We start from the raw sequence: 15,374 nt of genomic DNA, 5'->3' as shown, positions 1-15,374 counted from the left end.
TAAATAATTGTAAAAAAATAAATAAAAAAATACGACAATACTGCAAATAGTCCCATGTTTTTCTGGACAATATTTCCTTTATATTGAATAACTTTTTACACACACACACACACACACACACACACACACACACACACACACACACACACACACACACACACACACACACACACACACACACACACACACACACACACACACACACACACATCTGGCCATGCAGGTTTGCTAACACTCAGTATTTCCTGCCATTGTGTGCGTGGCGAGACACGCCCACTTGGCGAGGAGCACCAAGGTAAAGCCACTTCTCTTTCGATTACGACTTTTTGTTTTTGCATGCAATAAAAGTTCCTGAATGTTTTTGGTTCATAACTAATACTGAAAAAAACAAAGTTGTTGTTTGGATATTTGACTCTTTACTTTCCCAAATGTCTATTTTTTTATTGAATCTACAATAAATATGTCCACACGATAATGACAACATCATCGATAGCAAACCAGGATAGGTTTTGAAAAAACAATACTCCAAATGTTCTGCTTAGGCTGCTGCCCCCGTGACCCGACCTCGGATAAGCAGAAGAAGATGGATGGATGGAGATTCCAAAATCTACAATAAAACTGCAAGGATGAATTATTAATTTGGATGAGAAAAAAGCTTGGACTCTTTGAAGGATGAATGGAAGCAACATAAATAAGAGTGTAAGAAATCAAAAGAGCCTGGAAGGGAGCAGACATGAGAGCGGTGGTGTGTCGCTGGCAGCCTTTCTGTTTTTTAATGCACACGTGTGCAATTTGAATGTTGATGATGTACATTTATTTGAAAGGTTATGAGAAAAAGCTTCATTTCAACTTTTTTGTTTTAAATATGCAATTTTATCCAATTTCTCAATTAAGTGAATAAACTAATAAATCAATTACTCAAATAATCCATAGCTGCAAAGTTAATTTAAAAAAAGGTGAATCTTTCATTTCACACAAATGTTGAACAAAATGTAGTATTACAACATATACAAATATGAATTTACATCAATTATGCCAAAGAAATATGAATTTTTCATTAAATAATAAAATGTGTACAATAATGTACCTAAACAATGTTTATGTCTTCAAATGTTCCCAGAATTGATTAATTTATCCCAAATGTCACTTCCATGCGTCCATTTTCTACCGCTTGTCCCTCTCGGGGTGGCGGGGGGGTGCTAGAGCCTATCCCAGCTGCATTTGGGCTAATAAAAACAATGTAAAATTAGCATGTACATTTATATTCAAATAACCAGTCATGGAAAGAGATGGGTTTTTTTTTCATTTTATAACAATAAAAATAGAATGTATATTTTTTAAATGACTTATACCCTTTTTACCTAAAATGTCAATACATAAACAAAATAAAATAACAAAACAATGAGATATATATATATATATATATATATATATATATATACCTACAGTATATACGGTGCATACAGTATATATACACATAGACAAGTAAAGTAAACATTTCAAAATCTAGTTATATAAAGTTCTGGTAAAACTAAAATGTAATATTTTAATTAGTGTCGTCAAAAGTTACATTTTTAAAGTCAGATTATTCACACTTTTGGATGAATCAATGATCACAGGTTACTAGTTGCTTGCATAATTGTATTGACCTTAAAAAAAATCCCAATATTTGGCCATAATTCCAATGTTAGATTATTTGAAAATGTTTCACTTGAATGTTTGCTCCAAGACTTTAATAGTAGGCTCCATCAGAGGGGAAATTTGACATCCTTTTGTGATTAATCACTTGAGTTAACTCCTTATTTTAACAGCCCTAATTTTAATATATCAAATAAACAAGAATCAGTTATTTAAAAAAGAACAGTAATCTTAAAAATTAAAAAAAATGCTAAACATTACAATGATACACAAATGATTTAATGCAATGTATATCTTATTCATTGACTGTATTTTGTTTGTTTAAAGACTGGTACACAATGATTTTGTTCTAAATCGAAAGACATGTTCTATGTATCTCACACACACACACACACACACACACACACACACACACACACACACACACACACACACACACACACACACACACACACACACACACAACAAACCAGGCCTTGAGCAGTGTTGATGTCCATGTGTGTGTGTGTGTGTGTGTGTGTGTGTGTGTGTGTGTGTGTGTGTGTGTGTGTGTGTGTGTTATTATGCCTTTTTTACAGCATTGCAAATTGAGGCTGCTTTCAAAAGAAGTAGAATGAAGTAGACAAAAGTTTATCGGGCTGACTTTGTCAACAATGAAAGTTGAAGTTATTTTTCACCCAACTCTTGTTAGCGAAGTAGAAGCTGACATCATGACTTGAAGTGCGGACAGAAAAAGAAGAATAAGATCAAATGTTGACATGTTAGCAACATTGATAGTATAGCATCGCTAAAGCTAAAAAAGGGCCCCTAAAAGGCGCACCCCATGGTTTACAGAAGAAACCAGAGCTCTTAAATGATCGTGTAGAAAGTTGGAACGCAAATGGTGCACGACTAAGCTTGAGGTTTTCCATCAAGCATGGAGTGATAGTTTAATAACTTATAAACGCATGCTTACCTTAGCTAAAGCTAAATATTACTCAAATCTCATCCGCCTCAACAAAAACGACCCTAAATTTTTGTTTAGTACAGTAGCATCGCTAACCCAACAAGGGACTCCTCCCAATAGCTCCACCCACTCGGCAGATGACTTTATGAATTTCTTTAATAAGAAAATTGAAGTCATTAGAAAGGAGATTAAAGCTACAACTGGGTTCTATGAACACAGATACGACTGTATTTATGTCAGATATTGCCCTCCAAAATAGTCTCTCTCTTTTTGATGAAATAACAGAGGAATTATTACAGCGTGTAAGTGGGATAAAACAAACAACATGTTTACTTGACCCACTTCCTGGGAAACTTATCAAGGAGCTTTTTGTATTATTAGGAACATCAGTGCTAAATATTATAAACGTATCACTTTCCTCTGGCACTGTTCCCCTAGCATTCAAAAACGTGGTTATTCATCCTCTGCTCAAAAGACCTAAACTCCATCCTGACCTCATGGTAAACTACCGACCGGTGTCACACCTTCCCTTTATTTCCAAAATCCTCGAAAAAATTGTTGCTAAATGAACACTTAGTGTCTAACAATCTCTGTGAACCTTTCAGTCCGGGTTCAGGGCAAATCACTCTACGGAGACAGCCCTCGCAAAAATGACTAATGATCTACTGCTAACCATGGATGTCATCTATGTTGCTGCTTCTTCATCTTAGCGCTGCTTTCCATAATATTTTATTAGAGCGTATCAAAACACGTATTGGTATGTCAGACTTAGCTTTGTCGTGGTTTAACTCTTATCTTACTGACAGGATGCAATGCGTCTCCCATAATAATGTGACCTCGGACTATGTTAAGGTAACGTGCGGAGTTCCTCAGGGTTCGGTTCTTGGCCCTGCACTCTTTAGTATTTACATGCTGCCGCTAGGCGACATCATACGCAAATACGGTGTTAGCTTTCATTGTTATGCTGATGACAGCCAACTCTACATGCCCCTAAAGCTGACCAACACGCCGGATTGTAGTCAGCTGGAGGCGTGTCTTAATGAAATTAAACAATGGATGTCCGCTAACTTCTTGCAACTCAACGCCAAGAAAACGGAAATGCTGATTATCGGTCCTGCTAAACACCGACATTTATTTAATAATACCACCTTAACATTTGACAACCAAACAATTACACAAGGCCAATCAGTAAAGAATCTGGGTATTATCTTCCACCCAACTCTCTCCTTTGAGTCACACATTAAGAGTGTTACTAAAACAACTCTCTCCTTTGAGTCACACATTAAGAGTGTTACTAAAACAACTCTCTCCTTTGAGTCACACATTAAGAGTGTTACTAAAACAACTCTCTCCTTTGAGTCACACATTAAGAGTGTTACTAAAACAACTCTCTCCTTTGAGTCACACATTAAGAGTGTTACTAAAACAACTCTCTCCTTTGAGTCACACATTAAGAGTGTTACTAAAACAACTCTCTCCTTTGAGTCACACATTAAGAGTGTTACTAAAACAACTCTCTCCTTTGAGTCACACATTAAGAGTGTTACTAAAACAACTCTCTCCTTTGAGTCACACATTAAGAGTGTTACTAAAACAACTCTCTCCTTTGAGTCACACATTAAGAGTGTTACTAAAACAACTCTCTCCTTTGAGTCACACATTAAGAGTGTTACTAAAACAACTCTCTCCTTTGAATCACACATTAAGAGTGTTACTAAAACAACTCTCTCCTTTGAGTCACACATTAAGAGTGTTACTAAAACAACTCTCTCCTTTGAGTCACACATTAAGAGTGTTACTAAAACAACTCTCTCCTTTGAGTCACACATTAAGAGTGTTACTAAAACAACTCTCTCGTTTGAGTCACACATTAAGAGTGTTACTAAAACGGCCTTCTTTCATCTCCGTAATATCGCTAAGATTCGTTGTATTTTATCCACTAGCGACGCTGAGATCATTATTCATGCGTTCGTTACGTCTCGTCTCGATTTCTGTAGCGTATTATTTTGGGGTCTCCCTATGTCTAGCATTAAAAGATTACAGTTGGTACAAAATGCGGCTGCTAGACTTTTGACAAGAACAAGAAAGTTTGATCATATTACGCCTATACTGTATATACCTTTATATACATATATACATATATATATACCTATACTGGCTCACCTGCACTGGCTTCCTGTGCACTTAAGATGTGACTTTAAGGTTTTACTACTTACGTATAAAATACTACACGGTCTAGCTCCGTCCTATCTTGCTGATTGTATTGTACCATATGTCCCGGCAAGAAATCTGCCTTCAAAGAACTCCGGCTTATTAGTGATTCCCAGAGCCCAAAAAAAGTCTGCGGGCTATAGAGCGTTTTCTATTGGGGCTCCAGTACTATGGAATGCCCTCCCGGTAACAATTAGAGATGCTACCTCAGTAGAAGCATTTAAGTCCCATCTTAAAACTCATTTGTATACTCTAGCCTTTAAATAGACCCCCTTTTAGACCAGTTGATCTGCCGTTTCTTCTCTTCTTTGCCCCCCTCTCCCTTGTGGAGGGGGAGACACAGGTCCGGATGCCATGGATGAAGTGCTGGCTGTCCAGAGTCGGGACCCGGGGTGGACCGCTCGCCTGTGCATCGGTTGGGAACATCTCTGCGCTGCTGACCCGTCTCCGCTCGGGATGGTGTCCTGCTGGCCCCACTATGGACTGGACTCTTACTATTATGTTGGATCCACTATGGACTGGACTCTTACTATTATGTTGGATCCACTATGGACTGGACTCTTACTATTATGTTAGATCCACAATGGACTGGACTCTCACTATTACTTTAGATCCACTATGGACTGGACTCTCACTATTACTTTAGATCCACTATGGACTGGACTCTCACTATTATGTTAGATCCACTATGGACTGGACTCTCACACTATTATGTTAGATCCACTATGGACTGGACTCTCACACTATTATGTTAGATCCACTATGGACTGGACTCTCACACTATTATGCTAGATCCACTATGGACTGGACTCTCACACTATTATGCTAGATCCACTATGGACTGGACTCTCACTATTATGTTAGATCCACTATGGACTGGACTCTCACTATTATGTTAGATCCACTATGGACTGGACTCTCACACTATTATGCTAGATCCACTATGGACTGGACTCTCACTATTATGTTAGATCCACTATGGACTGGACTCTCACTATTATGTTAGATCCACTATGGACTGGACTCTCACACTATTATGTTAGATCCACTATGGACTGGACTCTCACACTATTATGCTAGATCCACTATGGACTGGACTCTCACACTATTATGTTAGATCCACTATGGACTGGACTCTCACACTATTATGTTAGATCCACTATGGACTGGACTCTCACAATGTTATGTTAGATCCACTATGGACTGGGCTCTCACACTATTATGTTAGATCCACTATGGACTGGACTCTCACTATTATGTTAGATCCACTATGGACTGGACTCTCACACTATTATGTTAGATCCATTATGGACTGGACTCTCACTATTATGTTAGATCCACTATGGACTGGACTCTTACTATTATGTTAGATCCACTATGGACTGGACTCTCACTATTACTTTAGATCCACTATGGACTGGACTCTCACTATTATGTTAGATCCACTATGGACTGGACTCTCACACTATTATGTTAGATCCACTATGGACTGGACTCTCACACTATTATGTTAGATCCACTATGGACTGGACTCTCACACTATTATGCTAGATCCACTATGGACTGGACTCTCACACTATTATGCTAGATCCACTATGGACTGGACTCTCACTATTATGTTAGATCCACTATGGACTGGACTCTCACTATTATGTTAGATCCACTATGGACTGGACTCTCACACTATTATGCTAGATCCACTATGGACTGGACTCTCACTATTATGTTAGATCCACTATGGACTGGACTCTCACTATTATGTTAGATCCACTATGGACTGGACTCTCACACTATTATGTTAGATCCACTATGGACTGGACTCTCACACTATTATGCTAGATCCACTATGGACTGGACTCTCACACTATTATGTTAGATCCACTATGGACTGGACTCTCACACTATTATGTTAGATCCACTATGGACTGGACTCTCACAATGTTATGTTAGATCCACTATGGACTGGGCTCTCACACTATTATGTTAGATCCACTATGGACTGGACTCTCACTATTATGTTAGATCCACTATGGACTGGACTCTCACACTATTATGTTAGATCCATTATGGACTGGACTCTCACTATTATGTTAGATCCACTATGGACTGGACTCTCACAATATTATGTCAGACCCACTCGGTCTCCCCTAGAGGGGGGGGGTTACCCACATATGCGGTCCTCTCCAAGGTTTCTCATAGTCATTCACATCGACGTCCCACTGGGGTGAGTTTTTCCTTGCCCTTATGTGGGCTCTGTACCGAGGATGTGGTTGTGGCTTGTGCAGCCCTTTGAGACACTTGTGATTGAGGTCTATATAAATCAACATTGATTGATTGATTGGTATGACATGACCACAAAGTGAATGTGGAACATTCTTCAACTTGTATATTCATCTATTTGGGGAAGGAGTGACTCAGTTTGTGCTCATTGGCCAATCAGAGTCTTCCTTTTGGACGACAACCTCCAGCAGTGACAGAAGGTGCACTTCCACACAGCAGGAGGGAGAGAAAAAGACCTCTGAGTCACCATAGAGTCACAAGGCCTTACCCTGTCGCCACGGCAACCACACAGGGAGGGGGCCAGTCCAGACTGGATGGGCTGATTCTATGGAATGGTTTGAATGTGGCGTGAAAGCCGTTTAAAAGAAGTATACGTACATGCTCGTCCAGAGTAGACAGATATTGATTGATTGATTGATTGAATCTTTTATTAGTAGATTGCACAGTGAAGTACATATTCCCTACAATTGACCACTAAATGGATAAGTTTTTACACTTCTTTAAGTGTAAAAATTAATCAATTCATGGTAAATTAATATTGTGTTGAGTGTGGGTCTATGTACTGTATGTGTGAATATATTGATCATTTATCTATATACAAGTGGATATATTGATCATTTATCTATATACAAGTGGATATATTGATCATTTATCTATATACAAGTGGATATATTGATCATTTATCTATATACAAGTGGATATATTGATCATTTATCTATATACAAGTGGATATATTGATCATTTATCTATATACAAGTGGATATATTGATCATTTATCTATATACAAGTTCATTAAGTTAGAGTGAACAGGAAGTTCTAGCTCAGAGTCATTTATGATTTCAAGAAAAGGGGTGGGATTAAATAAGTGCAAACTTCTTATCACTCCTTTTCAAATATGTAAAGTACATTGCTCATTTTGTTTATATTCTCCATTCTTTTCATTGTGTAATAATGGCTGTTAGCACTGTATTGTGTTGTAATGGCTGTTAGGACTATAGCACTGTATTGTGTTATAATGGTTGTTAGCACTGTATTGGATCAGGCTTGCTCCTGTTTTTTGCATATTTGAAATAAAATATATCAAATCAAAATTCTAGCCTTTACTGGAACTGATTAGCCGACACCACCACTTTGAATACCTTTTGAAAAGATGACTCGGATTACTGCAAAACACACAAAAATGCACTTTCTACTGCACAATCATTTTTGTGTGTGCATACTGTGTATATTTATTTACTAACTAAACACTTCTCATCCCCCTCATATCATATTTTACAACACTTAAGTACCACCATAATTACATCACTAAATACAGTAGTGTAGTAGACCTAAGTATTCATTAAGTACCACCATAATGACAACATTAAATACAGTAGTGTAGTAGACCTAAGTATTCATTAAGTACCACCATAATGACAACATTATAGTAGACCTAAGTATTCATGAAAAACAAGGCAGAGGTTGGCCAGTGTGACTTTACACACAGCTTGACACTGTTTGAATATAGGAAAATAAAACACTGTACTAAAGTCATGTGACTCTTTGGGGTCCGCCTACCACTAGTACCACAGTTTGGGCTAGATTGTGCTTCTACACACTACAAGAGCCAACAATGGAGAACAGGGGGAGGTTATTGGAGTTGAATCTAATCTAATAATTACAACAGTCAGTTTTATCGCAAAATGCTGATCTGAAATGAGAGGAGAAGGTCAAGGTCAAGGTCAAGCTAGCAGTAACCGACTAAGCATTTGGTGGCGCCTGGACGCAGCAGCAAAGTATTCGGGTGTTGAAAAGAAGAAATTGCAGAGTTTCCAAACACTGAAAGACACATTTGGATCACAGCCCAGATAGACAATGTAGAGTGAAATGTCAATGCAGAGCACACAGTGACTGACTGACTGAGTGCAGATCAAGCAAACTTACTAAAGGACAGTTCTAGAATGTCAACATTGTATTCAAGATGAATGACAAGTTCCATCTGAGGAATGCTAGGTACCATCAGCCACAAGCTAGGAGACCACAGACATTCCTCAATGGCCTTAGAAGGATATAGCAAGCCACAAAAGGCCCATCAACCACCCATCAACAAGGGAAACAAGGAAACATCGCCACGCAAGCTAGTGATCACGGCGCAGCTATAAATAGTTTGTCTGCGCTAGCGCTTATAATAACAATATCACTAATACTTGTTCATATTTATAATAACAATATGACTAATACTTGTTTATATTTATAATAATATCACTAATACTTGTTCATATTTATAATAATATGACTAATACTTGTTCATATTTATAATTACAATATGACTAATACTTGTTCATATTTATAATAACAATATGACTAATACGTGTTAATATTTATAATAACAATATGACTAATACTTGTTCATATTTATAATAACAATATGACTAATACTTGTTCATATTTATAATAACAATATGACTAATACGTGTTAATATTTATAATAACAATATGACTAATACTTGTTCATATTTATAATAACAATATGACTAATACTTGTTCATATTTATAATAACAATATGACTAATACTTGTTCATATTTATAATAACAATATGACTAATACTTGTTCATATTCAAGTCAGCACATGTAAAGGAAGTATTGTGGGCACTTTTAAAAGGTTATTTATCTGATTGTATGGGCAGAATAAAGGACCCTCCTTTGGCTTTCATTTTTGATGTTGATTTATTATTTAAATGCATTGCAAATAAATCAATGTGTCATGTATTTCATAAAGATTGTGAAATGTAGGCAAAATTCCAGAAAAAACTGCAGTTCCCTTTTAACAATTAAGAGAAAATAAAAAACAGCTTTAATTTAGCGTTTGTGGCAAAGAGCATTTCTAACCTTCGGGAATTATTATTGACTTTTTCCATTTTGATGAAGTTCCGTGATGGTTGACGGTTAGATCTTAGCCATTTACAGTAGATTACTGGCACCAGATCCTTTTCTTGAAATCCCTAAATAGCATCATGAACAAATGGGAGGGTTACGTTGTGGTGGTCTACAGCTATGCATTTCTATTTTTGCTTTACCAAAAGGATCTGAGTTGGTCTATGTTTAGCAAGAATTTCCTTTTTGGATGTCGCTTCCTTCAACCTGCCTGAACTTTTCCAGGACAGAAAACACATTCCTTGGATTCCAGCAACACCTTGAAGGACATTAAAACAATCCAGCAAGACCTTGAAGGACATTAACAATCCAGCAACACCTTGAAGGACATTATAACAATCCAGCAAGACCTTGAAGGACATCAACAATGTGACAGGAAGTTCCTCAGTAGCATCCAGACAGATGCAGGGCCTCAAATAAGACTACATTGTGGACTTACTGAGGCAGCAGGTCTACGCAAAAGGAAAGAAGGCCACACATCTTGGTACAGATCTACATAAAAGGTGCAAAATTAAAAAAGTCCACTTGCATCGAGGCCAAGCAGGGAAGCAGCAAATTGGGCAGAAGACCATATGAACATTGCTCATTATTGCCACCTACAGGACTGGAGGGGAATGACTCCAGTCCAAATGTTTAGCAACACACAATAGTAGTAGGAAGAGCACACACACGCACGAAAAATGCCTTTGGTTTGCATGCACAGTAAATCAACAAAAAATCTTGACTTTGGAGCAATGTTCACGGACTCTAGTATTTTGCTCTCTATTAGACGCAATGGTTTTCCGTATTGGGACCATGATCTCCGTCCTAACTTGTTCACCGGTAGAATACACACACACACACACACACACACACACACGAAAAATGCCTTTGGTTTGCATGCACAGTAAATCAACAAAAAATCCTGACTTTGGAGCAATGTTCACGGACTCTAGTATTTTGCTCTCTATTAGACGCAATGGTTTTCCGTATTGGGACCATGATTTCCGTCCTAACTTGTTAACCGGTAGAATATATGCACACACACACACACACACACACACACACACACACACACACACACACACGCACACGCACACACGAAAAATGCCTTTGGTTTGCATGCACAGTAAATCAACAAAAAATCATGACTTTGGAGCAATGTTCACGGACTCCAGTATTTTGCTCTCTATTAGACGCAATGGTTTTCCGTATTGGGACCGTGATTTCGTTCCTAACTTGTTCACCGGTAGAATATATGCACACGCACACACACACACACACACACAGGTCTTGGCAGGCCTTAATACGAAGATGATTGTGCAAGGATACAACAATCTTTATGGTAACAAGTGCCCTACTTCTGCTTTATGAGTAATGCTGGATGAAGTTATTAAGGGGAAGTATGGCATAAGTTGAATAAGATGAAGTTATTAAGGGGAAGTATGGCATAAGTTGAATAAGATGAAGTTATTATGGCATAAGTTGAATAAGATGAAGTTATTATGGCATAAGGATGTCTTCCCACTGCAGATATATTTTGCTTTGTGAGTATCAGTAATGTTGCTACTTTGGATTGGCATCACACTTTGACCTGGCAGGCTCGTGAGGTACTTAACTCCAAGATCTTTATTGTCATCGCACAAGTACAACAACATTTACCTTTTTTTGGGGGGGGGAGTGGGAATAATATTTCAACAAAAGGAACATTTTGTTCAATCTCAGCACAATTTTGATGAATACATGAGTATTTGTACAACAGTTGCACAAATGTCAGGTATTATATTGACATGTTTCACTTGAGTGGTGTAGCTACCACAGATCAGGCAGGAGAGTCTTAGCCCAGCAGGCACAAGACGTTGATACAACGTTGATACAACGGCCTTTCAAACAACCTCGCAAAATACTTGCTTTTGTACACTGAGACAACATTTTGAAGATGACCACATTTCAATGTCAAATCAACATTGAATAAATGTTGTCAAAAAGCATGTTGCTTCAATGTTGTATTTGCGTAAATGAGCAAATATATTTGTCAATATTTGATACTTAATGTCTTAGCGGAGGGCTTCTTAACCTTGACGACTATGTTTTAACTACTCAAGTATTACCACTCAATCTCACATTTTAAATCATATCTTACCACCACCAACCTTGTCAAACAATATGAAAGCATGTGCTAATCACAAAGATTATTATCCAGGCTTAGGTCAGGCTGATTACAAAAATAAGTACAAATCAAATCTAGTGCAAAAGAAGGGACGCATAAGAAAGAGATTTTAAAAATAAATGTACACACAATAACACAGAGCTGAAACACATTGCAACTAAATCAATAATAAATAACAAAATATGTTTTTTGAAATAAACTGTCAAATTTTCACGTTAGTCATAATTTTTGCACTTGACAAACTTCTCGATGACTTCTTCTGTTTAAAATTGTCATTACTGCCACAAGTGGTGGAAAAGTGTATGGCAACGACCCACGACTGAGAAACGTCTCTTTGGATTCTGTCTTGTTTACTAAATGTTTGACTTGTATGATAAGTCAACATATCTGAAATTATGTATTGAATATCTATACAAGTCAAATATGAAAATAGCCCCTTGCTATCCCCTGTAATTGTCCTAACGTTGCCCGTAAACACCAAGCATTCCGCCAGCATACAAACCCTGTTTCCATACGAGTTGGGAAATTGTGTTAGATGTAAATATAAACGGAATACAATGATTTGCAAATCATTTTCAAGCCATATTCAGTTGAATATGCTACAAAGACAACATATTTCATGTTCAGACTAATTTCAAGGCTGCAAGACGTGCCAAAGTAGTTGGGAAAGGGCATGTTCACCACTGTGTTACATCACCTTTTCTTTTAACAACACTCAATAAACGATTGGGAACTGAGGAAACTAATTGTTGAAGCTTTGAAAGTGGAATTGTTTCCCATTCTTGTTTTATGTAGAGCTTCAGTCGTTCAACAGTTTGGGGTCTCCGCTGTCGTATTTTACGCTTCATAATGCGCTACACATTTTCGATGGGAGACAGGTCTGGACCGCGGGCGGGCCGGGAAAGTACCCGCACTCTTTTTTTACGAAGCCACGCTGTTGGAACACGTGCTGAATGTGGCTTGGCATTGTCTTGCTGAAAAAAGCAGGGGCGTCCATGAAAAAGACGGCGCTTAGATGGCAGCATATGTTGTTCCAAAACCTGTATGTACCTTTCAGCATTAATGGTGCCTTCACAGATGTGTAAGTTACCCATGTCTTGGGCACTAATGCACCCCCATACCATCACACATGCTGCCTTTTCAACTTTGCGTCGATAACAGTCTGGATGGTTCACTTCCCCTTTGGTCCGGATGACACGATGTCGAATATTTCCAAAAACAATTTGAAATGTGGACTCGTCAGACCACAGAACACTTTTCCACTTTGCATGAGTCCATCTTAGATGATCTCGGGCCCAGAGAAGTCGGCGGCGTTTCTGGGTGTTGTTGATAAATGGCTTTGGCTTTGCATAGTAGAGCTTTAACTTGCACTTACAGATGTAGCGACCAACTGTATTTAGTGACAGTGGTTTTCTGAAGTGTTCCTGAGCCCATGTGGTGATATCCTTTAGAGATTGATGTGGGTTTTTGATACAGTGCCGTCTGAGGGATGGAAGGTCACGGTCATTCAATGTTGGTTTCCGGCCATGCCGCTTACGTGGAGTGATTTCTCCACATTCTCTGAACCTTTTGATGATATTATGGAGCGTAGATGTTGAAATCCCTACATTTCTTGCAATTACACTTTGAGAAACGTTGTTCTTAAACTGTTTGACTATTTGCTCACGCAGTTGTGGACAAAGGGGTGTACCTCGCCCCATCCTTTCTTGTGAAAGACTGGGAAGCTGTTTTTATAGCCAATCATGGCACCCACCTGTTCCCAATTAGCCTGCACACCTGTGGGATGTTCCAAATAAGTGTTTGATGAGCATTCCTCAACTTTATCAGTATTTATTGCCACCTTTCACAACTTCTTTGTCACGTGTTGCTGCCATCAAATTCTAAAGTTAATGATTATTTGCAAAAAAATAAATAAAGTTTATGAGTTTGAACATGAAATATGTTGTCTTTGTAGCATATTCAACTGAATATGGCTTGAAAAGGATTTGCAAATCATTGTATTCCGTTTATATTTACATCTAACACAATTTCCCAACTCATATGGAAACGGGGTTTGTAATTGCCCTTTATGAAAAGGTGCGTTTAAGGGCGGGGCCTGTCTGACTGGAGGCGTGTCCTCTCCCTATAGGCTTAACCAGCAAGAATGTGACCCGCAGCAATGTGTTGAAGCCCCGCCCCCTCCTACCTGGCTTTCAGCTCCTTGTACTCCTCCTTGATCTTGCCCAGCTCCAGCTGCAGGCGGGCACGCTCCCGGGCCACCTGGTCCAGGGTCTTGCGGGCGTCGGCCAGCTCGCTCTCGTAGGCCGCCTTGATGCCGCTGAGGTCGCGGCTGACGCACGACTCGGACTCGGAGATGCGCAGGCGCAGGCCGGCGTTCTCCACCTCCAGCGAGCGCACCTTGTCGATGTAGACGGCCAGCCGGTCGTTGAGGTTGCACAGATCCTCTTTCTCCTGCAGCCGGGTGATGCGGGCCGGGGAGGCTGCGCCGCGGCTCATGCGCTTCTGGCTCGGTGTTTCCATGGCGACGGGGGCAGATGCGGTGAGTCACTGGCTGTGGGAAGAAAACTTGTTTTATTACACTTCAAAACTTTCCACTGGACTCTGAGTTGATTCATTCAAACAATCATTGCTCTCACTTCCTGCCGGAGATAACGTGCGCTCCTCAGGGTAATAGCAGTTGCCATGGCGATGACTGCATAAACACTGCCCTACTAAGGACATCCTCATTGCTGCTTGGCAGCGTTTGCCAAATACAAAACATTATTTCATACAACACATCAGAGACTGCAACATACCATCTAAGCAAATAGTATAGCGGGAAAGTGTGAAAAACGAGTTGCAGTGAACGCACCTTACCGCTCAAGCCTCCCTCCTAGCTTACCCTTTCCTCCCGCTCAGTCCATATTTTAACTTCCCAATGCTCTCCAACACCCGGGAAACACCGGCACGCATGACACTATCTAAACTTGGAATGTCAGGCCTTCAAAATAAAAGCAAGCCAGTAAAATAACTGTTTTCTCTTAAGGATAAGGTCGCCTTTCCCTTACTACAAATGCAAAGAAATAGTGATCATTATCAGCAGATTGTGTGACATTACCCAATAATGCAAATCACAAATGCTGTATTTTAAATCTCCTGGATGAGAAGATAGCAGCTAAATGTGTGTGTGTCTATGCACTCATAAAAGCCAATATTCACCACCTCCATTATGGGAAATAAACTGCATTTCAAGTAT

At 39.0% G+C, this 15,374-nt stretch overlaps 1 protein-coding gene across 3 annotated transcripts in view; it reads right to left on the bottom strand.

Moving 5' to 3' along the window:
• LOC133579887 (prelamin-A/C-like) overlaps positions 1-15,374 on the bottom strand; it is a 45,410-nt gene that overhangs the window by 18,986 nt on the left and 11,050 nt on the right. For all 3 annotated transcript variants that reach the window (XM_061934147.1, XM_061934148.1, XM_061934146.2), the window contains exon 2: positions 14,325-14,690. In XM_061934147.1, the coding sequence (XP_061790131.1) occupies positions 14,325-14,659 (335 nt within the window). In that variant the 5' untranslated portion in view covers positions 14,660-14,690. The remainder of the gene's footprint in view (positions 1-14,324; positions 14,691-15,374) is intronic.

The sequence above is a fragment of the Nerophis lumbriciformis genome, linkage group LG30, assembly GCF_033978685.3.
Source record: "Nerophis lumbriciformis linkage group LG30, RoL_Nlum_v2.1, whole genome shotgun sequence".
NCBI lineage: Eukaryota > Metazoa > Chordata > Actinopteri > Syngnathiformes > Syngnathidae > Nerophis > Nerophis lumbriciformis.
Note: the sequence above shows the minus strand (reverse complement) of the source record. Positions and strands in the feature narration are given on the sequence as shown.